Source organism: Chelmon rostratus, chromosome 18 (genome assembly GCF_017976325.1).
Source record: "Chelmon rostratus isolate fCheRos1 chromosome 18, fCheRos1.pri, whole genome shotgun sequence".
Lineage (NCBI taxonomy): Eukaryota > Metazoa > Chordata > Actinopteri > Chaetodontiformes > Chaetodontidae > Chelmon > Chelmon rostratus.
In genome coordinates, this window is record NC_055675.1 from 15,418,683 (window position 1) to 15,441,319 (window position 22,637).

At 44.0% G+C, this 22,637-nt stretch overlaps 4 protein-coding genes across 5 annotated transcripts in view; 2 read left to right on the forward strand and 2 right to left on the reverse strand.

Annotated features, from left to right (window-relative positions):
- LOC121621839 (protein eva-1 homolog A) overlaps window positions 1–2,038 on the forward strand; it is a 74,092-nt gene extending 72,054 nt beyond the window's left edge. For both annotated transcript variants that reach the window (XM_041958509.1, XM_041958510.1), the window contains one exon: window positions 44–2,038. In XM_041958509.1, the coding sequence (XP_041814443.1) occupies window positions 44–423 (380 nt within the window). In that variant the 3' untranslated portion in view covers window positions 424–2,038. The remainder of the gene's footprint in view (window positions 1–43) is intronic.
- Window positions 2,039–2,858: 820 nt separating this feature from the next.
- efhc1 (EF-hand domain (C-terminal) containing 1) lies at window positions 2,859–7,481 on the forward strand. The gene is made up of 10 exons (XM_041959384.1): window positions 2,859–2,924; window positions 3,471–3,692; window positions 3,789–4,076; window positions 4,184–4,333; window positions 4,521–4,707; window positions 6,032–6,258; window positions 6,387–6,527; window positions 6,765–6,978; window positions 7,159–7,311; window positions 7,453–7,481. Exons 1-10 carry the CDS (start codon window positions 2,859–2,861, stop codon window positions 7,479–7,481), a joined length of 1,677 nt encoding a protein of 558 aa, XP_041815318.1.
- Window positions 7,482–7,951: 470 nt separating this feature from the next.
- Window positions 7,952–16,017, reverse strand: tram2 (translocation associated membrane protein 2). The gene is made up of 11 exons (XM_041958459.1): window positions 15,832–16,017; window positions 13,796–13,859; window positions 13,485–13,594; window positions 12,094–12,210; window positions 11,905–11,963; window positions 10,271–10,355; window positions 10,047–10,117; window positions 9,692–9,796; window positions 9,436–9,579; window positions 8,910–9,067; window positions 7,952–8,771 (listed from the first exon to the last, which is right to left on the reverse strand). Exons 1-11 carry the CDS (start codon window positions 15,949–15,951, stop codon window positions 8,695–8,697), a joined length of 1,110 nt encoding a protein of 369 aa, XP_041814393.1. The 5' UTR covers window positions 15,952–16,017; the 3' UTR covers window positions 7,952–8,694.
- Window positions 16,018–16,259: 242 nt separating this feature from the next.
- On the reverse strand, window positions 16,260–22,593 carry xkr5a (XK related 5a). Its single transcript, XM_041959034.1, has 7 exons — window positions 22,398–22,593; window positions 21,052–21,235; window positions 20,704–20,888; window positions 20,354–20,566; window positions 19,918–20,087; window positions 19,570–19,681; window positions 16,260–18,426 (listed from the first exon to the last, which is right to left on the reverse strand). The coding sequence occupies exons 1-7, from the start codon at window positions 22,528–22,530 to the stop codon at window positions 17,480–17,482; spliced, it is 1,944 nt and encodes a 647-aa protein (XP_041814968.1). The 5' UTR covers window positions 22,531–22,593; the 3' UTR covers window positions 16,260–17,479.
- Window positions 22,594–22,637: the final 44 nt, after the last annotated feature.

Genomic DNA, 22,637 nt, shown 5'->3' on the forward strand with positions numbered 1-22,637 from the left:
TCTGTAAGAATCAACTAAACCCAGCACTCCCACCCCATGACAGACCACCCAGAGAGGGCGGCACTCTTCTTCGTCTGCGGCGTGTGTTTGGGCCTCTTCCTCACCCTCTTCGCCCTGGTGGTCCAGATCTCCTGTCGCACCGACTGCCAGCCCCGCCAGCGGCCCCCTGCCAAGAAGCGAGCGCGCCCCGCCGACTCGTCCTCCGATTCCAGCGACTCGGACTCGGACTGGGACACCACCTCCGACCTGTCGGCGCGAAGGCACCGGCGGTTTGAGCGCACGCTCAACATGAACGTGTTCACGTCGGCGGAGGAGCTGGAGAGAGCGCAGAGGCTGGAGGAGAGGGAGCGCATCATCCGGGAGATCTGGATGAACGGGCAGCCTGACATCCCCGGGACACGGAGCCTCAACCGGTATTACTGAGGACTGCTGAGGGGCTTTTGTCTTCTAGAAAGCATACACGACTTGAACAAAATTTAGGACGCACTTGGGTTGGAAAGGTGCAAGAGACCCTTATGAAGCTTTACGAGCAAGCATGCAAAAGTGACTCATTGCAGACTTGGAAAGAAAGTCCTCCCTCTCTGCTGGTTTGCATATCCTTCTGGGTATCATAAGCTGTACCCCATTCAGTACGAGAATAAGCTCCCACTCTGCATGGTAAGCTCACCTCTTAGCCGCCTCTTTCTGCCGGAAGCGAGGGGTGAAAGGCTACACTGCCTCGCCCGTGACCTCAGCAGGCCTTTTTGAAGTGGGGATTTATGGGTTAGCTGCCTTAGACACACACAGGCCTGTAGAGACTACATGACTGAAGGACCAAGGACTCAGATGGGTCTGTTATATGCAGAACGTGAGGCAGCTGCAAAAGACTGTGACACTTGGAGCTTTATGCCCAGCGCCCTCCAGTATTCAGGACTTTACAGAGGGGCAGCATGAAGCAGGAAGAAGTGTACATGGACAGAGGGATGATGTAAGACAATCTCTCCACTGCGAATAACCACGCTGCCTTTTGAACTTCATAAAAACCAAAAGATATTTTTGAGGGGAATTCATCTCAACCCTTATGAAATCTATTTTATAATATTTAATAGTTTATTGATGTTGTGTATTTTTGTTCTCAAGTATGGTTTATTATGAGATATTTTTATACTTGGCGAAGGTTGTCTGGCACCTCAGGGATGCAATCCTAGTGTTTCTGTGTTTGGTTGATGTATTTCCTAAAGAAGGGGATCGGCCCATTTAAACAGTGATGTCAGCATTTAAAGAAAAGAATTAGAAATATCATATAAAGAGCCTCAAAGAGGTTTGGCGATTTAACCTTATTTTTGATACAGTATGTTTAATTCACAGTGCAGTGCCTTTTCTAGCTATTAAGTCACTGTTGTTAAGAGTGCAGCTGGTGTTTAACTCCGTAAGTGGTCAAATGGTTTATCAATTGGATATCTCAAATTTATCTTCTCATATATTTATTCCCATTTATTATTACTGTTGCTTTGCTGAAGTGGAGCATGTGTAAAATCTGAATGTCTCTGTCACACATTGCACTTGCTATCTCCCCACTTGTAAATGTACATAACCAGAATATGCCAATTTTGTGCCAGTGGATTTGCAAAAAAAGTCACGTCTTGTGTCAGCTGTGGCCCCAAGACGCCAGTGCTAACCCAGATGCTTGTGGTAATGGCTGCTCGCAGCCATCTGGAGAAGGAACCTGCACTGAAAAAAGGTTCACAGAGGACGTGCAAACTGCGTCTCTTAAACCATGTTGCCAGTTTAATAAAATAAGCTATTGTCAATCCAGTTCTGTTTGCGCTGCCCTGGATTCAAGCATAGAAATGATTATAGTTTTCAGAAAAAGCTTGGTATTTTCCTGACTGAAAGTTTAACTGAGAGGACACAGGACATATTAGGGTCATCCACATACAGACCGCCACTCTATATAGTTTTTATTAAGACAGTTTCAAATGTGTTTAAATTTGAATGGGATTACAATGTGCCAATAGCTGGTAAAGTGAGACCAAAATATGACTCCTGTGCTTGGAATAAACTGTGTTCAAAAATAACTTGCCTGCTGTTTTGTTTAGTCTTGCACATTTTCTCCTGAAGTTGTGTTTTGCATTTTAAAAGTTGCTCCAAATGTGCAAGGCACTTGTATCAGAGTCCAGACGTGCACAATGCTTGTTCTGCACTGCAGAAAAAAAGAAACTGTTCTGATCTCATGATAATCTAATAAAACAAATATAGAGAGTAAACACTGTACAATACAGTCATCATAAACTCACAAGATTGTGTGCTTATGATGACCTGTGCGCAAGTTTATCAGTGAGATATATTGGTGTTCCTCGCCCCCTGGTGGTGAAATAGGAGCACTCCAGTTTGTGTAAATTACAGTGTATGAATAAAAGTCAGCCAGTTATAATCGTTATTTATATTTATGGCAAATCATTTTCAGATATAATTTACTGGAGTTGGTTGTAGCACTCGACAGAGAACTTTAACAACAAACTACAAAAACATTTTAATATAGAAAAGGATATGCTGTTTACTTTTTATTATATATATATATTTTTTTTATTCAATTTTTAATCCATCTGGTCATTACTTCATTTTTCGGGGTTTTCAGTCTGAGTTTCTTGTATTTTTTTTGAAATATTTGTTTACTTTTTTTTTTAACTGTCGTGAAATCGTTGCCCTCGTGCCGTTTCCATGGATACCATAAACTTACCACTGCGGAGCAGTCGTGTAGCTTCACACTCTAACAAGACGTAATAAGAAAAATCGTTAAATTAGCCTAATAAAATAAAATCGTTTTATTATCATCTTATTTACGGGAGGAAATCGAAAAACATACGTTTAGACCAGCAATGTCCTTGAACCGGAACAGTCATGGATTACCGTTTTTACCGGGATACACTTTTCGGGATGTGACGGTAAGAATGCAGTTAAGTTACTAACGTTACAGAGATAAAGCTAGCTAGGTTATTTTAACAGGTTTATAAGTTCCGTAACGTAAGTCTGACAAAATTAGCCCCATGTTACTTTTCCGCTGTTTTCTTTTCTTAATGCACATGTAACTCCTACATTCCTCCACTTCTGTATGTCGAATAACTGTCGCGGTTTTGAGGCTTTCAGGCCTGATTTAGGATAATATTAGCAAAGATTCCTGACTGCTGCCACAGCAGAGCTACATTAATAGATTGAATTATAGTCTGAAATTCATTGTTAGTCAAATTTGTGAGATAAAACACTCTGCTGAAGTGTTTATTCCAGGGTTGTATTGTACTGCATTATCATGCACAGGTGTTCATATTGTTCTTACCACCTCTTGTCTCAAATACTTGCAGTAGCACAATATTGTGTTCACATAACAAGTGGTCTTTAAGTGAAGTATACTTACATCAGTGTTGCAAATATTTGTGTTTTTGTTGTGGTGTACCAAAGCTAATATACTCCCTTCTCAATGATCTTTTTTGCAGAAGTCAGCCTTCCATCGCTCCCAGACGCTGCACTACAGGAATGGCTACGCTCTCCCCCGTCGCCCCACTGTGGGCATTGGACAGGATCCTCTTTTATCAGATCAGCTGATCCAGCAGGAGATCAGTGAGTTGTCCCTTGAGACACCAGACATTACTTATGGCTCCTGTGACCGGAGCCTAGCCAAAGAATTCATCCCAGCTCACGTGGCCCTTGACAAGAAGGTACAATAACACCAAGAAGTTTAAGAGCAGCATCTGCTGTTCAACTATCCCGCTAAATCCTTGCTTGTCTGTTCTTCACCACCCTCTTGCTTGTAGGTGCTGCGCTACTATGCATACTTTGAGGAAAATATCCTGGACTCCCCTGAAGAGGAGTACCGCGTCCGCCCAGTGGTCATTTACTACTACCTCGAGGACGACAGCATGTACATCACTGAGCCCATGGTGGAGAATTCTGGGATACCACAGGGGAAACGGATCAAACGCCAACGTCTGCCCAAGAATGAACGTGGAGAGCATTACCTGTGGAAAGACCTCAACCTTGGCATGGACCTGGAGGTGTACGGGGTCAAGTACCACATCACACAGTGCGACGCTTTTACAAAGGTACAACACTCACCTGTATGAATGCTCTCGCTGATGCAAAGACGTGGATACGTTGTTGTAAATATACTCTATACTCTCAGCCTGTGCCTCTCATTCATCATGTGCAGAAATTCATGGAGAGTGAGGGCATTATTGTGAACGACGCCGAGCCCATGCCTGTGGATCCTTACAGCGAACGTCGCAAAAACCCTCAGCCTGTCTACAAAACACCCTCCGAAAGAGACTGCATGCACCAGTTTCTCACCATGGATCGTAAGGTAAACTAAAGCTTTTAAAGCCTTTTTTTTATTTCTGTTGAAGTTAATATGTCCACAAGTAAATCAACTTACAAATAAGAGTAGTTTTAAACCACTAAAATAATTGACTAAGTGATCTTGTGATGGCAGTAAATATTCACATTGCATACCAGTTCTAGTTGCAGGCCCCTAACCTCTTCTTGTTCAGGTGCTGCATTTCTTTGCCCTGTGGGACGACACTGACTCGCTGTACGGGGAGACCAGGCCTGTTTCCATCCAGTATTACCTGGTGGACGACACGGTGGAGATCAGAGAGGTCCATGAACCCAACAGTGGCCGGGATCCCTTCCTGATGCGCAGACATAAGCTGCCCAAGAAATTTAAACCACAGTATGGTGAGATGCAACACTGTGTTTGTGTTAGTTTGAGGTATATATACAATTTCATTAGATGAAATCATTGGCAGAGGCAGGGGGTGGCCAGTGGTGGTCATGGCCACCTGTAAGCTAAAGCATGGCCACTCCACCCCACACAGCGCCATATTTCAAGCCACTTTTTTCTTGTGCTGAACCATTTCTCTGCTGCTGCAGCTCCACTGGGGAGGCTTTTTTAGCAGCACACTGGTTGTACTACCTCTCCTGAGCCTACTCAGCATTCAGTTCACTCGCTGCCGTAGTCTGACGGGAGACCAAACACATGCTGTGGCTGAGTTTTGCCAAATTTGGAATAGAACTGAAGTCACTCTTGGAAGTATAATTACCAGAAAGACATTTTATTGACCTTAACTTTTACGGTCTCAGATTGATGAAAGAATGAAAAATTCATTTGCGCAGCTGTTTTCTTTTCATAAAGCTGGGACACCTGTGCTGAGATCTGATCTCCTGCAGCATGCACAGCACAATTAGTTTTCCATAAAATTGAACTAACTAAACTAAACTAAAACTAAACTAAACTAAAACTACCTCACAGGTTAAGGTTAGGGTTATGAAGGTAAGAACAGAGCAACCAAACTCCAGAGACTCAGGTAGAAGCCAAGAAAGTAGTGAAAGCTGCTGCTGCTAATAATAATACTCATAATAATGGTAGATAAATAAAGTGGCACTGTTTCTCTGTTATTGTCCACACATCCACAAGACTGTCAGTGGCTTATTTTAGATATACAGTAGTTCCTACAGTTTATTTTGGTCTTAAGCAAACATCATAATCTACCTGTCATGCCATGCAGGAAAAAAAACTTAACAAGATGCTAATTACTGTGCCTTTCCCAAGGGAGTACAGTGCTTTGATCAGGTGTGTCTCTACTTCCAGTCATGAACAATAAAAGTAAGTGACGTTAGAAGGTGCCTCTTATTTTCAAAAACAGCCTATCCTGTTTTCGTCACCTATTTTATGTATGACATAATAGTATAATATAATAATAATGACATTTTATTTATATAGTGTGTTTCCTGCAAAGGGATACAGGGTATGAAAAGATGCAATGCAGACCGTTTACTGGACAATAAATAACAGATGCAAAAATAAGAATATAAAAAAGCAAATATGTTTGAAAGGGTAAACATTCAAAAAGACAAATGCAAAAAATGAATAACATCATAAAAAAGCTGAAAAGAGGGAGGAGCATAAAAGACAACAAATGAATCATAAGTGACACAACAAGCATTGTGGCGTTTTCTTAATTAACTGCTACAAAACAGCGCTCTTCTTCTTTCTTTCCAGAGACTTTTCCCAGCTGCGAGCTGGAGGTTTCAGCAGAGGAAGTGGACGAGTATTACTCCCCCAGAGACTTCCAGCTGGGCCAAACGATAAAGCTGCTGGGCCGCCGCTTCCTGCTGTACGACTGCGATGGCTTCACTAAAGGGTATTACCAGCAGAACCACCCTGACATGGAGATGAAACCCATAGAGGTACCAAAGAAGACCGCCACGCTTCAGGAGAGAAAGAAGGTGAGAAACTGATGCATTTTTTATGTCTTTTGTTTCCCTTGTTGCAAAACCATATTGCCTGAAGCCCTGTGACTTCATGTTGTTAGAAATAATTGTGTTTTTCTCTTTCATTACCCACTTCTGTCCAGGAGGTTCCTCCCTACAATGGTTTTGGTTCACTTGAAGACTCCCTCCAGAATTGTTTGTCTTTAATTCCCGAGCCTCCCAAAAAGAATGTGCTAAAGATGTTAGGAAACAGCCACATGGTGCTACGCTACACTGCCAGACTGGTGAGTAAAGCTTCTGAGTGACTGTTGATTGGTTATATCGAACTATAAGTCACCAAATGAGATAAAGCCATGACCAAACAGAGCCTTGCTGGTCATTCTACATGATAACCCAGGGTCTAACCTGGGGTTTATAGCATGATAAAGGATAACTGACCAGGCAAAATTAAAAAAGCCATCCACAACACAACAGATCATTTCTCCCCTCTCGTAAGCTGTCCTGTGTTACCGATATTCCAGGACTCCCAGAATCCCCAGGATGAGGGCCGACGTTTCATACTGTCCTACTTCGTGTCCAATGACATGATCAGTATTTTTGAAAAGCCCACACGCAACTCGGGCATCATGGGTGGCAGGTTTCTGGAAAAGACACGCGTCCCCAAGCCGGGCTCTACAGTGGACAATCCCGAGTTCTACTCACCTGCAGACTTTGCTATTGGAGCCACTGTGGAGGGTAACATTCTCCTTTTAACAGCCCGTGTTCATTTTTCTTTTATGTCTTGCAATGTATAGGCCTTGCTGCAACAACTTGTCTTCTAGATAGTAGTAGGGGATTAATAGATCATAAAACCTAAAAACTTAGCTCACGGCACCTTTCTCATCCCCGTTTTTTTTTGTTTGATGTTTTTTTTAGTTTTCTGCCACCGCTTTGTGTTGACCGATGCCGACCGCTTTGTGCTGACATACCTGGAGTCCATCTCAAGCCAGATCCCTTGTGAGACACTGGAGTCTTTGCGGCAGAAGCTGGGTGTGGAGACGGCAAATAATCAGCCATCTAACCAAAATGGTACAAATCAGATTTAGCAAAACATTCTTCTCTATAATTGTCTGTCAATAATACAATTCTTCCAGTAGATGTCACTTTTTTAAAAATTCGGGACATACCTACACAGCAATTTATGCCCATTCTTTTTTTATTCTTGATCAGGTGATGGTGTAGCAGAGCCATCTTCGTGATGTAAGGGAAGGCTGGATTACCAAAAGTGTGACCCCAAGAATATGAATTAAATGTTTCTTAACTGAATAAACACTGGACCTGCAGCACAAAAGGTTGTCTGTTTGGCCAAATCTGCCAGCTTCTGAAAACGTATCAAATACAACAGTTGTTTAGTGTTGTGGACATAATATACTTCTTCTGTTGTGCTTATATCAAACAGTTTCCAAAGCATGCCTAAGATCTGAAGTCATGTAAGAGGAGAGCAATCAGGGAAGAGCATTTTATGTAGAAAACTATGTTCCCTCTGCCACATAAAACCAACAGAAGGGCCGCTTTTAGCATGCTGCTGTTAGCATTAAGCTAAAGGCAATTGAGTATATATATATATACATATAAAAAAAAGGATTAACAAATTCAGTCTCAGCTTTTGGAATCAGACTTGTAGAAAAATGGCTTCAGTCGCAATAAAGTCCACAACTTATTTCCGAAAATTGCATTATTTAATAAAGAAATTAACAAAACAATTAAAAGAAAAAAAAACATGGAATGGCATGCGGTAATATCCAACATACATACTTGATGCTTATCTGTTAAGTGACCAGTGACAGATGTAGGATTTCAAACAGACATAAATCATTGGGAGGAGCCCAGGTGACCGCTCTATTGGCTGGCCAAAATCCCTTCCCGAACACAGTGGAGGGATCATGTTAAGGCCTGCATACAGTAAGCTCGTATCAAACCACATCATCAGTAACATTTTTCTGCTCCAACGGACCAGACGAGAAAACAAGCAAAGCCGGCTCAATGGGAAGAGCTGAAAACAGCTGCAACATCAGACAACGCTACAACCAATACAGTACTTATGTATGAGGATATGCATCGACACATTCAACACTGACGCACAGCGGAACGTGTGCGCTGCATACTGCGTTCACTTTACATTTGAATCATTCTGCATACAATGGTGCTCCTTGGGCTGGGATAGCAGGCTGCGTGGGTGTATAAAAAATACTGATATGATGAGAGGAGTAAATGTCTGTTGGGCTCGAGGGATTTCCTTGGATTTCATTTTCCAGCATTCAAGCCTAAGTCTGTAGTGACTGAGTCCCTGTAACAGCTCAGGACATACTCAACACGGAGCATGGTGGCAAGGGGCCGCCAGCTTCCCTGCTGCGCTGATGAGAAACCTTAGCCAGGGCTAAGGCCACTGTTCAGGCCAGTCGGTGCGCTGTCTTAGGGGGACTTGAGTTTTTTGGTCCGAGGAGAGGCTCCATTCTCAGCTTTGAGAACTCCGTTTTCATGGTGACCGACTAGCAGGGGGGACAGAGGTGAAAACACGTTTTAGTCAAGGAAGTCACACAGCCGAAAATGCTCGCATTATAAAAACAGCTGCTGCCCGGTGACGGCAGCGCATTACGAAACGTGTTTGAGCAGGTGCTGACACTCACGTGAGTCTCTCTTCAGCGGCCGCAGGGCTTGTTTCGTGGCAGCCTTCTTGCGAACGGCCTGTTCGTGTCTGAACTCCCTCCAGCGCCTCAGCTGGAAGCGGATGAACTTCCAGAGTAGCCAAGATTGGGTCAAACATACCAGCAGTAGAACAGTCATCCTGAAGGGGCACAAAGGGAAGAAGATTAGTGCAACTGCGCGTTTGGAAAAACGGACCTGACATCCTGTGCCGAATTAATGCAATTACTTTACGGTCCTGGTGTGTGTCTTTGAAATAAGGTATTCGATTATTTGTTAAATTTATCAGAGTTTGACCCCAGACAGCAAGTGCAGCACAGTTGAGTTTGGGCCAGGTGAGTCATTTCCTGTCAATCATTGTCAGAATTCCTGCCTACGTCCAGTGAATTTATGTTGTAAAGCAATTAAACATTCAAACGTGTTTTTTTTATAATATGGGTCTTACAGTAGCTGTAAAAAGTAATACACAAAATCAATCATTATCTACAGATGTCGGACATAGGTCATTACCTTATCAGTACAGTGTTGAAGTTGCCCTGCTCCAAGTCCAGGCCCTGGTTCTCTGAGCGAGCCAAACCAAACCCAACAGCGAGGAACATCAGGGTCAGCGTGGCCATCCGTGTAAACACAAAGCTGACCGCCCACATGTCAAACCTGAAGCACGGCACAGTAAAAACATGGTGAGCAGAGAAGGCGGCAGACAACAACAACAACAACAACAACAACAACAACAACAAAAAAAGTCAAACTCAGTGAGATGACTCACATTTTCTGATGGTTCTCATCAGTGAAGTAAAAGAGTCTAGCGATGTGGAAGCCCAGCTCTGACACATACTGGAGGAAGAGGAGTACCAGACCCACACGACTCATACTACGCAAGGAAGGAGAGAGGAGCAGCCAACAGATAGGTGACAAAAGAAAACAATACATGAGGGGTTTCTACTTGACTGCATATGACCATGTACAGTATTTTATGTAATATCAGTAGCAGTAAAGCTGAGTAGCAACTGATTCAAGGCGTTTCAAACTGAAGATTCAGAGTGTTTCTTGTCTCACAGAGCATGCATGCATTTTTCCTCGACAGGCCTTTGAATTTGCCGGTTCCTCTGCAAGATGCTTACTTTAACAAATAGGCTGCAGCGATGTGCAGCAGATACAGACAGATGTACTGGAGCTGACGAGAAATTTCCTCCTGGGAAAAAAAAAAAGCTGTTAAAGGCAAAGGTAAATCCTGGAGTTCCTTCTGCTCGTTCTCACATATATGCAGAACATGCACAAGCCAACACACACAGCTTATCTAGTCACACACCACTACTCCTCCAGTTCCCAGGGCCTGCTTACTGACCTTGCGTACTTTCTGGAAGTAGAGCTCTGGCAAGGCGTGGAGCCAGTACGCCAGCTGAGTGAGGTAGAAAAACTTCACCTGAAACCTGGAGCAGAAACGCAGACAGGCGGAGGGAAAGTAGGAGAAAAGGCAAGAAGGAGAGAGTGAGTGCAACTTCCACTGCTGCCACAGTGGAGCATTCCTCGCTTCATTTGTTTGACTGTGAAACTGTTAAAGAAATAAACCTTTCTAAGCGTAGACAAAGCCAAGTAATCCACCAAACACGTCTGTGTTTAACTGTGTGAAGTGAGTTATTTTAATCCCCTCAGCTCACAGAGGAAAGCCCTTTTTCCCCCTCATTTACATGAATGTGTCTGAAATCAGGTGGCTACTCAAACTGGAGCGTAATCAGACTATAAACTCTAAATGTATGTTAACACAGCTGGTTAGTGTGCATGTTAAGGTTCTGGTTCAAATATCTGTTAATGAAGGTGTGTTTTAAAGGTGCAATGTGGAAGATAAGACTCCAAACAAATAGGGGGCAGCATATCACAGAAGTAACCGCTAGCTGCTGCTCACTTTACTCTTTGCTGTAGCTATCTTTGGCTGTAGCTACTAGCTGCTATTTGCTAGTTAGCCGTGCAGCTAGTGGGTCTTAGCCGGCTGAGTAGATGCATTAAGCAGGTCGGACACCTGCAGAACATTTTCACATGTAACTCTGTGAATTTAGGGCTCATTTCAACCAGACCACAGCTGGCGATTGTTGAACAGCTGAAAGACAGAACAAGGAGGTTTTGGTGAGTTTCATCTTGTTTCTGTCGAGTTTGAATGACGTGTTTCACGATGAGTTAGCTTGGCAATTATGTGTAAGTTTGGTGAAAGAAGAAGGTGTCCACCTATTTTTTTGTTTAATAGGGAAAATATGTGTATTTTGTGAGTTTATTTTGTTTATTTATTAGACTAAAAAAAGCTAAGAGAGCTTGTGAAATGTAACAAGCCTGCCATTCACATACATTTCCCAACTGAAACCACAGGAGCTATACTATCCTGCTGAGGTACAGAGCGGTATTAGGAGACAGGACGGGCTGGGCTAGCTGGTTAGCATGCTAACATGCAGATATCTCTGCATCACAACACATAGACGCCTCTGACATACAGTCACAACTGTCATTTCTTCACATTCTCTTGCCGCAAAGTAAAAGTAGCACATATTGCACCTTTAAGGTACCGCAACTGGTTGAGCAGAAGCGATCAGTTGATTCATTGATTAACCAAAAATAAATCTGCAACAATTTTGATTGTCATCATTTGTCTTTTTTAAGCAGAAAATGCTTTCAGCATCTCACATGTGAATATTTGTAGGTTTTCTTAGTGTTTCTACCATATTAAACTGATTACATTTGGTTATTTGAACTAAAAACAAGACATGTGGACATCAACTTGGGGGCTTTTTTAATGAAAATAAACTAGTAGCAGCCCCAGCATTCGGTTCTGTGGATAAAGGCACATCTGTGCATATTTCTGTTGTTAAGAAAGTGCATCTGTAGCTGAGAAAAAAGCAATAATCTACAAAAAACATTGCCCTATTCTTGTAGCCATACAGCCATAAAACTTTTGTATGTAAATATGTTGAGTAAGCTCCACATCAGTCATACCTGAGGTGCACATGGGGATAGTTCTCCCAAAGGCTGCTGGGATGCAGGAGATATCCCTCCTGTGCGAAGGAATCAGAGGAAAGGACACTTTAAACTGTTGCTCTTTAATGTGTGATAAGTTGTCAGAGTAAATGTGACAGCCCCTTAAGTAGGAAGCTGTAACTGAATATGATATGAAATCTCACTCACTATTATGAGGATGTAAAAACTCCACACACTCGACACCAAGTGAAACACACACAGTTGGCCCGACTCATTAAACTTGGTATTCTTGCTCTTGGAGAGGTGGAGGCGCCGGTTCACTTTCTGTGACGGGAACAAAACAACAGATCATGTGAATGCAGCTGGATCCAGTCATAATGGGTGGCATGTTGACTCTGTCATTGTTGTGCACAAGGAAGTGTCAAAGCACTACAAATATAACTAGGGCAAGAAAAGACGGCAGATACTATTTATAGCTGCTGCTGACAACCCTCCTGAAGAAGTATTCCTTTCAAGACACTTTGGAAACCGTGGTGATGGTGCTAAAATAAAGCATCACTCCTCCTCGCTGGCCTATTTCTAAACAATGACACAAGGGCTCATGCTTTCAGATGGATTAAATGCTTCTCTCTCTTCCTGTCTCCACAGCTCTAGCGTAAGAGAACTGGAGCGATGTCAGACTGTTGTCTGATTCAGTCTAAAAAACGCTCAGCACGCAGCTCTATTCTGTTTAAAATGTCCTTTTAAGCCCCATAAAGTGCAGCTGGATGCACTCACCATACGTGCTGTATGTATCTTTTCCTTTTTGCACTACTTAACTTATTGTTCAGTCTTTTGTCTCTTTTATGTCCTTTTTTCCTTTTCCAATGAAAAGTTCATTGAGTGCAGTGTTTAAACTGGAGTCAGATTCCTTATATGTGCACACATACTTGGCCAATTAAGATGATTCTTATTCTCGTTCTGATTTCATTGAGGATGAAGGACAATCATAATTCATTCTGATTACTCATTTTGCTTTTATGGGTCCATAATCTCTGACTAATTTCCTAACAATATCCAAAAAAAGTTACCTGGAAACAAACATGTAATTTGGCACAAATTATATGGAAATAGAGACAGTGTTTAATTTGTATACTTGCCTTAATTTTAACTTCTAATTCTAAATTAGGATAAGACAATACAGTCATCCTTTATATTCCTATTGTCCCTCTGATTAGCACCAAATTACATGGAAACTTCCTGGGAAATTATGGTCCCATAACATAAAACATTACCCTCGTTGACGTAGTAAGACAATACAGTTAAACTAAGTCATACAGCACCATGAAGCCCAACCCACACAAGTACACAACATGCACACTCCACACAGAAAGACCCCAGCCAGCAAAGTCAACCCAGGACCTTCTTCTAGCTGTGAGGCGACAGTGCTAACCACTAAGCCACCATTACTAGATATATACTTGAGTTAAACTGAGCATTTCTTTTTAGGAAATTCCTATTTTCCCTCTGATTAGCACCAAATATATCCAGTATAACTGCAGTATAGAAGGACATCTGCGTGTGACTGAAGCATCGTGCCACGGTGACTGAGTACTTACATCCAGGAGATACTCCTGCACCACTGCATGGAGGATGATGGCGATGAAGAAATAGAAGAGGATGGTGGCACAGTCCTTCCATCCGTAATGGTAAAACGTCACCTCTCCCTCTACACACACACAGCAAATGTTTGCAATCAAAGGGTGTGTTAAAACACACTGGAACTCTGTAGTCACAATTCAGTGACAGTAACATAATGATGCAACGTGCAGGAACGGCAGCTGAGGAAGTGAAACTGCAACATGTATGAACTGCGGTAAACTGAATTCAAATAAGCATTAACTCAGAACTCCTCAGCTGCACTGCATACCTGGTGACAGTGTGGTGACATTGTACTGAGGCTGAATGAACAGTATGGCCGTCTTGGCTGTTGCCTGGAAATTAAACAAGATGGTAATTAGCAACATATTTCAGTGTGTGAACGCAGCCTTGAGAGGTCTGTGAGTGGCAGGTGTCTGAGTAAATGTAGAGGGACGGAGAGCGAGCGAATATATAATGCTGTTTAGAATATTGCCACTAAATCCTGCTCGTGGCATCATAATCGCCTGCTGGGAGCTGAATTCCTCTAGTAATGCTACTGAAAAAAAAAAAATTAGTCTGGCATGACAGGGCTTGTACTGACCTCACAGAGCTTCCCAAATTATTTCATGTGGAGCACCCCCGCAGAGACATGCATCAGACCGGCGTTTCCCAGCTTTTGTTTTAGCTTTTATTGCTTTAAATGAAGCAATATCTGCAGGCTGCTGCACAAGACTGAAGATTTTAAAGCTTCAGCAGATCATTAAGTCTCTGCAATGTCAGAAAATAAAGGAGAAATGTTGCCCAGAGCCCAATGTGATGTTGTTAAATGGCTTGTTTTGCCCAACAAACAGTCCAAAACCCAAATATATTCATTATACCACTAAATAAAACGGAAAAAAGCAGCAAGTCATCATATTTGAGATGCTGAAAGCAGAAAATTATGAATCTGAAGTATTTAAGCAATTAAAAATTTGTCAAGAATGTTGTCAGTTGGCTAATATATATTCTGAGCCCTCACATGTATCTCCAACCCTGCAACATGGTGTGATTTTAATAAAACTTTGTCTCAAGCAGTCCCATTTTAGTAAATGAGTGACTTATGACCTGGCACATAAAGATTTAAGGGTCATCCTTCCTGAGACCCCCCTCGTGGGACCCTGTTGGTCCCCTGGCCTCGGTTTGGGTACCACGGTGTCACCAGTCATTCCTTGCGCGCCGAGGCCACAGGTGGCACGTCAACACCAAATTCAACAGCAGCTTCAGCTCCGTTGTTCTAGCCCCCCCGAAACGAGAAATATGAAGGAAATCCCCTACTTCTTTTTACTAGACCAGCTGTGTGACCACAAGCAGGGTTCCGGATTGAAACTTTGCTAAACGCTCAAGGGGCTGGGAGTGCGTTTGTGCGCGTGTAGGAGAGGTTATTAGCTAATGAGGAAGCTAATCAATTAATGAACCCAGTCCCTGTGTTTCAGCGGCGAAAACCCAGCAGGTTAAAGCGCTCTTTGGTTCAGCTGAGCCTACGGCAGCCTGCAGCATCGGCTCAAAGATTGAGACGTGGCAGTTAACTACAACTGTCGAGCTCGCGACGAAAAGGGATACCGGTTCCGTTCGCGCTTTTCAAAATAAAACCACCTCATGTCGGATGTGCTCGAGAACGCACTTAAAGCGACAGCGCTGCTTTTAATTTGACTGCCAAAAAAGCTTTACTTCCTTTATTAACTGGATTTTCTGTGCCAACTTACAAATCTTGGAATCAAGTGTTGAAGCGGACTGGAAACTGGAACAAGACGTTGTCAAGGGGGTACAAATGTGAACTTTAGGAAACAAATAAGCTACATTATGTTGTTTTAGCGTAGCCACTTATGTGTATGCCAAGATAAGAGTTTTCAGTTGTATTCCGGTTAGAGAAACTTCTGGAATTAAAAGTATGCAGAGCAAGACGCCGAAAACTTTAACTAAACCAGCAATTAACGTGTGAAGTTTCAGTTTGTACGCAGCTGCTTCCAGCTGAAGCTTTCCGGCTCATGTTATAACTCCACGTTTCTGCTTTTGACTGCGAACACAGCGGCAACATTTCATTGTTCACCAAACTTATAAAAAAGTGCAGCAAGCGGCCACCGTATCCGCGAAACTGCTTACAGATGCAGTCAAACAATGCAAGCGCTGTTTTTTCCTTAACTTTTACCTAAAGGCAAAAAGATCACATCGACCGAGCAAGAGTCAAATTCACACCGAGTCACATCTTTGGACGTGCAGCAGGCTTTGCCATCTTAAAACAGCTGAGTGGGACGAGGGGGAAGAAAAGAGAATCTGAGTTCATCTCACCTCAAACATCAATCCAATCAAAATGAAAATCACCAGACTGAAGACGATGTCGGCGTGGTTTTGAATTAAGAACTCCTGGCTGAAGAAAGGGTAACTCTTGTTCCTCCGGCGGAATGCCATGTCAACCCAATGCTGTTTTCCCTTCTATTTTATAAATCAGATTTTTTCTGACTACGAAGTTCAGGAGTTAACTTTCTCACTGGCGTGCGCATGCGCGGCCTCTTAAAGGGCTAGTGCCATAAATACCTTCTTTGGGGCCCATTTACACAATAAGCTGTTTTAAGCATACGTGTTAAAGCACTCTTACTTTCCTAATTTTATATATATATATATATATATATATATATATATATATATATAAACGTTGTTGAAATAATAGGAAACACTTATATTCCAGCCACCTCAATATGTAGGCTATTTATTGCTTATTCAAAGCCACCAGTGGCCTTACACTTCACAGTTCAAAGTTTCATATAGGCAGTCACCTGGGCGCAAGAGAAAACCCAGCATCACTTCACTGCTTTGTTGGTGGATTTCATCCCTTTTACAGAACAGTAATGAGCAAAAATGCATTTGTCCCCCTAGAAATAGCAATCAAAAGCACATAAAAAGAGTCACCACAAGTGCCTCATAAGCATCTTTTCATTTTGTTACACAGTAGACATTTGAAAGCTTTTTAAAGTCAGTGCCTGAGACATGATTTTTTTTTCTTCCAAACACAATGTAAATCCCCAAAACTTTTTTTTTTTTTTTTTTGCAATTACATGGTCAACATGTAAATAAAGTTAAAACATCAAACACGGTTTTGCCAGGTTGACAAGCCCTGCTCGAAGCAATGCCAGCTGACGTGATTATACAAAAAATACAGTGTATTATTCTCTGAGGGCATCAGGGAATTACTATTATTATTTTTTGTATGGGAATAACAAAAAAAAAAAAAAAATCACAGCAACAGACGTATGGTACAGAAGATACTTGTGCTTTTAAGAAGCCAACAAAGCTCTGGCTTGACGCTGAGATGCATTCAGAGGTCACACACTCCCTTTCAGATCCAACTGCTGGCAATTATTAACATGAACAACAGCAGTTTCAGCATGTGATATAGTGATCAAGAGTTGTTCGAGATCATAAAACAGCTGCATATTACTTACGTTTTGATATAACTCATGGCTACTTCTTTAATATGTAGTTGCAATCTGGCAGAACCAGTAGTCACTCTTTTTTTTTTTTTTTGCACAGTATGATTCTTGAGGCTTAAAGTTTAATTGCTGCCACAAGAGTTGAAAAATGTTGGATGTAGAGAAGTAGAAGGTGTGTCTGAGCTCCATACACCACCTTTGTGGCTCTTTAATTATCTCCCTCATGTCTAATGAACACCACTGAAGGTTTCACCTCTGTGTGCCGCGCATTTGCGCAAAGCAATGCTTTTAGAAAATTGGTTATGATTTGAGAAGGCTAGCTTAGCATTATCCCAAAACTGTTGCATATACCATGCCCCACAGTGTAGTGACTATATGGACATATAGAGGTGAAATTTGTGCCAGCCTTCTCATCCTACAGCAGATGAAAAAGCCGCCTTCCAAAAAAGCTGGTGTACTTTAATGTTGGATAAGTAGTTGCTGCTATTTCCCTGATGCTGTCTTAATAGCTAGAAGTTATCGTCTTCATCTCTCCGGGACATTATAAGCTGCCTCCTGGGACCTGTGAGATGGGGGACAGAAGACGGGGAGTCCTGCACTCCAGAGTCTAATTTAGGAGTGGAAGTGCAGCGTGGCCCGACCCGGCCCATGAGCCCGCGGATATCTCTGTGAAGGGCTGGATCGCTGGGGATTGAGTTGAGGCGCACGCCCTGTTCCAGACCCCCAACGTCCCGGTCTAAGCGGGGGTTACTGGCACTGCTGGGAGACTGAGGATCGGCGCTGAAATATAAGGTTGAACTCGACTCTGTTGGGCAGAAGTACGGCTCCGGACTGTCTCCAAACACAGACTTGCCCTCGGGTGAGCTACGTTTGAAATCTGATGCGGGCGACTCCAGCGGGCTCTCCATCTCCAGGCTGTCGTCCTCCTCTTCAGGTTGTTCGGTCGACGTGGGCTCGCTGACGCTCTGGAACTCGTCTTTGCAGTCCGAGAGAGGCGCCAGGCCTCTTCCCTGAGACTCTGAGGTGGAGACGCCCCCGCAGCTGCCCCCTGCTGTGATAGTAATGCCCTCGTTACTCTTAAACTCTTGGTTGTACTCCTCCATGTCCAGTATGGCCGCTGCTCCGCCGGCCCCGTATGCTCGGTTGATCTTCCCCAGGTCTCCCGTTTTCAGAGCCAGCCGGATTAGGAGCCAGTGGTGGTGGTAGCAGGGGCAGGAGCTGTTAGGCCGGCCCCCACAGGTCCCTGGGTGCTCAAGCAGAGAGCCAGCCACACCTGAGAGGGAGAAGCTGCCGTGGTTTTGAATAGAGGCAGCTGGCAGGCTTTTGTCCCCGAGAGAGAAGGAGGACTCCCCTCGTTCTATACACGTGCTGCCCATGTGGTTGTGGTTGGTCCCCTGGCAGATCTCTGTTGACTTGGGGTGAAGGAACCGGTAGTACAAGACAAGAGAGGTAGCGCCTGGGGAGCAGGAAACGGGAATGAGTTAATTTTAGTGCATTCAGGTTGTTTTTGTATACTTCTTCTGCAATGCTTTAATGGCACCTGACTGGAGAATTAGCGCCTCTAGTTGTTTATCTTGATGTGCAGCGGATGGAAACATGCATTAATTCACATTTCCTGTTTTCGGTTCAATTTGGTTCAAATTTGCACTGCATGTGGAAACTTGGTTAGAAAATAGAACGCATATCTGGTGTGTTTCGATCAGCTGGGCTGAGGCAAATAAATTGTGCATCTAAGCAGAAGGTTCCGATGTCAGGAAAAAACATGGAAGAAGAGCTTGGCTGTCTACTCCTTTCTGCTGTTGTGAGATGATATTTCTTGCTTTCCAGCAAGATGATGCCTAGTTGCAAAGCCAAACACAACAGCGCCGCTGTGTGGCATAAAATGAACAGGAAAAAAACAATTAACTCGTTAAATCGCAAATTATTTTGTATGACAATGAATTGTGATAGTGATAGCCCATACATACATACAGGTCACATATGTCTTGAATGTCACCAAAGTCAAGTAGAAATAAGCACTATTTTAAAGAGAAAGAATGCTCTACAGGCTCTGATATATTTAGTCCAAATCACAGCGTAGGGCTGCAGCAGAGAGCGCAGCATCCACCCTGGCTTTGCCTGAATTAAATTATGGTGTTAGTATGAACAAGTACAGTAACTACATAGAATTTACCAGCATTTGACCCTCTCACCTGTTTCTGTCCTTGATACCCTGTCATCACATCCTATGGTATCCTGCTTTTCACTGTTTATTTACTATCATCAGCTTCATCAGAAATGACTGAAACAGCAGAATATCCTGCAAATTTGTTATTGTTTGTTTCTTTGTTGTTAAGGATGTTACATTTTCACCATATCACCAATTATTTTGGTACTATCATTTAATAAGTAGCTCTTAACATAGATTGTACAGCAATGCAGACAGCTGTGGTGTCTGACTTGCTTACTTTTAACCCATCTGAATCACCACTGGGCTTGTATTACTCAGATAGCACAGAAACTATGAGACATTTTGACACGAGTCTAATTATAAGCGGCGAACATCAAAACATCGGAGACAAATCCAAAACAAATTGAGCGCAGATAGAGAGTGACTCACCAAGGAGAAAGCTACACAGCACAGTGGTGGGAAGGGTCATGCTGTCCCATGATGCTTCGCTCAGGAAGTCGGAGGCGGCCAGCAGCAGAGTGGCGTTCTCTATGAGCATGAACTGAAGGAGGGGAGAAGGTCACAACATCAGTCATCTGTGGACAGCTTCACGTCGGTGTAAGCTGAGGACGCAGAGGTGAGGATGACAATGCAAACTGTTTGCCTGTGTGTGTGTATATCTGAGTGTGTGCGGCTGGAGGCAGTACAGGGAATACAAAACAGCACATTGAAAACAGGCACCGCTATCGAGCACAGTGAGAATAAGATGAGAAACGGCTACTTCACGAGGAGCCTTACTGCATAAAAACTGGCCATGCGGAAGCGTGAGGGTCCGTCTTTGACGTTGAGGAAGACGAAGACGTGGACCAGCCCCATGATGCCGTTAAAGGCACGCCAACACCATGGGCCAGTGCAGATGTCTGGCTGCTGCGATACCAGCCAGAAGGAGGCCGTGAGCCAGTGGAAACCTGGAGGTCAATGTAAAAATAGACTAGGAGAGCACAATAGGGGATCCATATGCAGTGTATCACGCTAATGCAGAGTGAGAAACTGGATTAAGAGGACATGCTGCATCACTCTAAGGATAATCGCTCATTAACTTCAGTGTAAATGAATAAAAATCTGTTCTGTGTAGTGTTGCTATGCTGCGATAATTTATTATTTCTCTCTTCCTTTCCAAGATGTCAAACTTAGATGTCAGTTGCACACAAGTGCACACAAGCTTGCTGCTCACCTGCCACTCCGCAGACCCACCAGTTAAAGACTCTAGCAAAGAACATGAGGCAAGTCACCCTCGCACCCAGCATGCCCGCCCTCCACACCAGCTGGCACAGCAGGGCAGCCGGAGGCATGGCCAGGTGGCCCGGTCGTATCAGACAGCAGGCCCTGCTGTACAGCACCAGCGCCCAGGAAATAGACAGCACACACAGACCGCAGCAATAGGCCACTGAGGGTTTAAAACAGGGTTTAAGGAGGAAGTGAGAAAAAAAAAAACTTATCTTGTCTTATTCAGACACCGCCTTCAACAATTATGTCACAAAAAAAGACACATAAAGCCAATAATTCACGCTAAGGTCAGTTTACCTGGGGACATGATGCCCACATCAGTGGACACAACCACATAGGCCTGCAGCAGGCTCTGAGGCAGCGTGAGGACGAGGGCCTCCAGCAGCCAAAGGGCAGCCGCATCCGCCTGCTGCATGACAGCAGCTCCCAGCTCAGCCACCGAGTCCTGCCTGTGCAACACAGACCTAATGCAGTCCCATAACCTGCCAGGAGAGGGAGACAGATACCAGAGACGTGATGCACAGTAACCTCCTGCTGAAGCCTTCAATGACAGTTTGACATTAATAGAAGTATGTCTGTGTTCCTGTATACATGCAAATGCTGCAATATTTTAGAATATAATATCTGGAGTTTCAGAGCTCTTACCTTTTGAAGATGCCCAAGTGCAGTATGTGTATGACAGAGAGGTAGCATCGCCTGTCATCGCCGTCATCATAGTACCACTTCATACTCAGCAGTTGAACTGCCGTCCCTGGTAGGAAGAGGCCAAGAGTGAGGCCTGCCCACTGCGTCTCCTCGTTCCAGAGGTAAAACCCTATACAGTAGATCACTAACACACACACACACACACACACACACAAACAACAGATACACACACACAGATTCAGGGTGGTGTAATTTTGTGTTTGCATGTAAAGTGGGATATGTGTGTTCTCAGGATGGAGGTCCACTCGGATTTCTTATACAGTCATGCAGCAGCGCATAAAACCCTGCATAAAATCTGATGAGAGCTGTAGAGGAATGAAAGAGCACCTTGTGTGAATCGTCCTTTAATTTAAGAGGAGGCCGCTCTAATGAGACGATACGAGCTCCACCGAGAAGAGACCAGAGTCTGACTCCTGGCTTTGACACAGCAGCCTGCAATCATTTGTCTGTAGTTACACAAGGCGTCTTGCACCGTGAAAATAATGACTTGTCACCGAGCAGAAAGCGCTTCTCACCGTATCAATCATCTGAGCTAAGGCTTCATTTTTCTGTGACAGGCTGACTCCTGCGTGGAGCCGTGCAGCAGCACAGTATTTTGATCTCCAGGGAACGGTGTCCCTGCTGAGGGCAAAGTCACACTTTGTACCCATCCAGTCACCTTGTCTCTCTTGTGTCCTGCCCTTGCCCCATTGATCTGCTTCGTCAGGGAATCATCACACCTGGGTGCTGCTCTCAATGCAGACTCCAGATGTGCATTCACTGAAATACTTCAGTATTAATAATAAGAGCATTAGTACTAATTCTAATAAAAATAAACTGTTTTTGCAGGGCGCACAGCTGCAAGAGACATCTGAAAGGTGATTCCTATCGATATCAAGGACAATCTTTTGCTGCTTGTTAAATTTTATCCTTTTCGGCTCTGTGACCCTGCTGGCTGATTCCTGGGGGGGTCCTGGGGCCCCTGTTTGGCCAACACAGCTGGGCTAACCAGTGTGCATGTTGCATGAAAAGAACAAACTAGCTAGGCTTGCCAATTCAGCAGTAACGGCTGTGCTATAGCATCACCGTGTGGACTGTTTGACCTGAACCGCGGCTGCTTGTGGGAAAAGCTCCAGCACGACGCATCGCTGAGCAACAGCGTGTTACATTCATTAAAAACACCCCCCCCCCCCCCCCCCACACACACACACACACAAACACAACACTCCCATGCCCCGTTTTCACGTTTCAGCCCACACCAGCACAACTAGCAGCCCGCTTGCGACGGGAGTCCCATGCCCACTTACGAGCGCTCCGTTCGGCCACGATAACCAGCGCCGACGCGCCGAGCAGCGCCGCCTGGCACCACGCGATCCAGCATCCGCTCCGCCGAGCCGCGGACGGCATCCTGCGGGCGACCGCCCCAACGGCGTTTATCATGGTCGGGATCGGCGGGGGAGCGAGGAACGCGGGGACATGATCCTGGACATCCTTCAGTTCGGGTACATCCGCTGCCTCCTTCTCCCGCTGCCTGCCGCCCGTCAAAA

Excerpts from the sequence above, each read along its gene's own strand:
- tram2 (XM_041958459.1), bottom strand. The coding sequence starts at position 15,951 with ATGGCATTCCGCCGGAGGAACAAGAGTTACCCTTTCTTCAGCCAGGAG. Across the intron at positions 10,356-11,904 it reads TATCCCCATGTGCACCTCAG|GTTTCAGGTGAAGTTTTTCT; the intron begins GTATGACTGATG and ends TTTCTGCTCCAG. Across the intron at positions 8,772-8,909 it reads GCCGCTGAAGAGAGACTCAC|TCGGTCACCATGAAAACGGA; the intron begins GTGAGTGTCAGC and ends CCCCCCTGCTAG.
- xkr5a (XM_041959034.1), bottom strand. The coding sequence starts at position 22,530 with ATGATAAACGCCGTTGGGGCGGTCGCCCGCAGGATGCCGTCCGCGGCT. Across the intron at positions 20,088-20,353 it reads GTGGGTCTGCGGAGTGGCAG|GTTTCCACTGGCTCACGGCC; the intron begins GTGAGCAGCAAG and ends ATTGACCTCCAG. Across the intron at positions 18,427-19,569 it reads GCTGTGTAGCTTTCTCCTTG|GCGCTACCTCTCTTGTCTTG; the intron begins GTGAGTCACTCT and ends CCTGCTCCCCAG.
- efhc1 (XM_041959384.1), top strand. The coding sequence starts at position 2,859 with ATGTCCTTGAACCGGAACAGTCATGGATTACCGTTTTTACCGGGATAC. Across the intron at positions 2,925-3,470 it reads ACACTTTTCGGGATGTGACG|AAGTCAGCCTTCCATCGCTC; the intron begins GTAAGAATGCAG and ends TCTTTTTTGCAG. Across the intron at positions 6,528-6,764 it reads TACGCTACACTGCCAGACTG|GACTCCCAGAATCCCCAGGA; the intron begins GTGAGTAAAGCT and ends CCGATATTCCAG.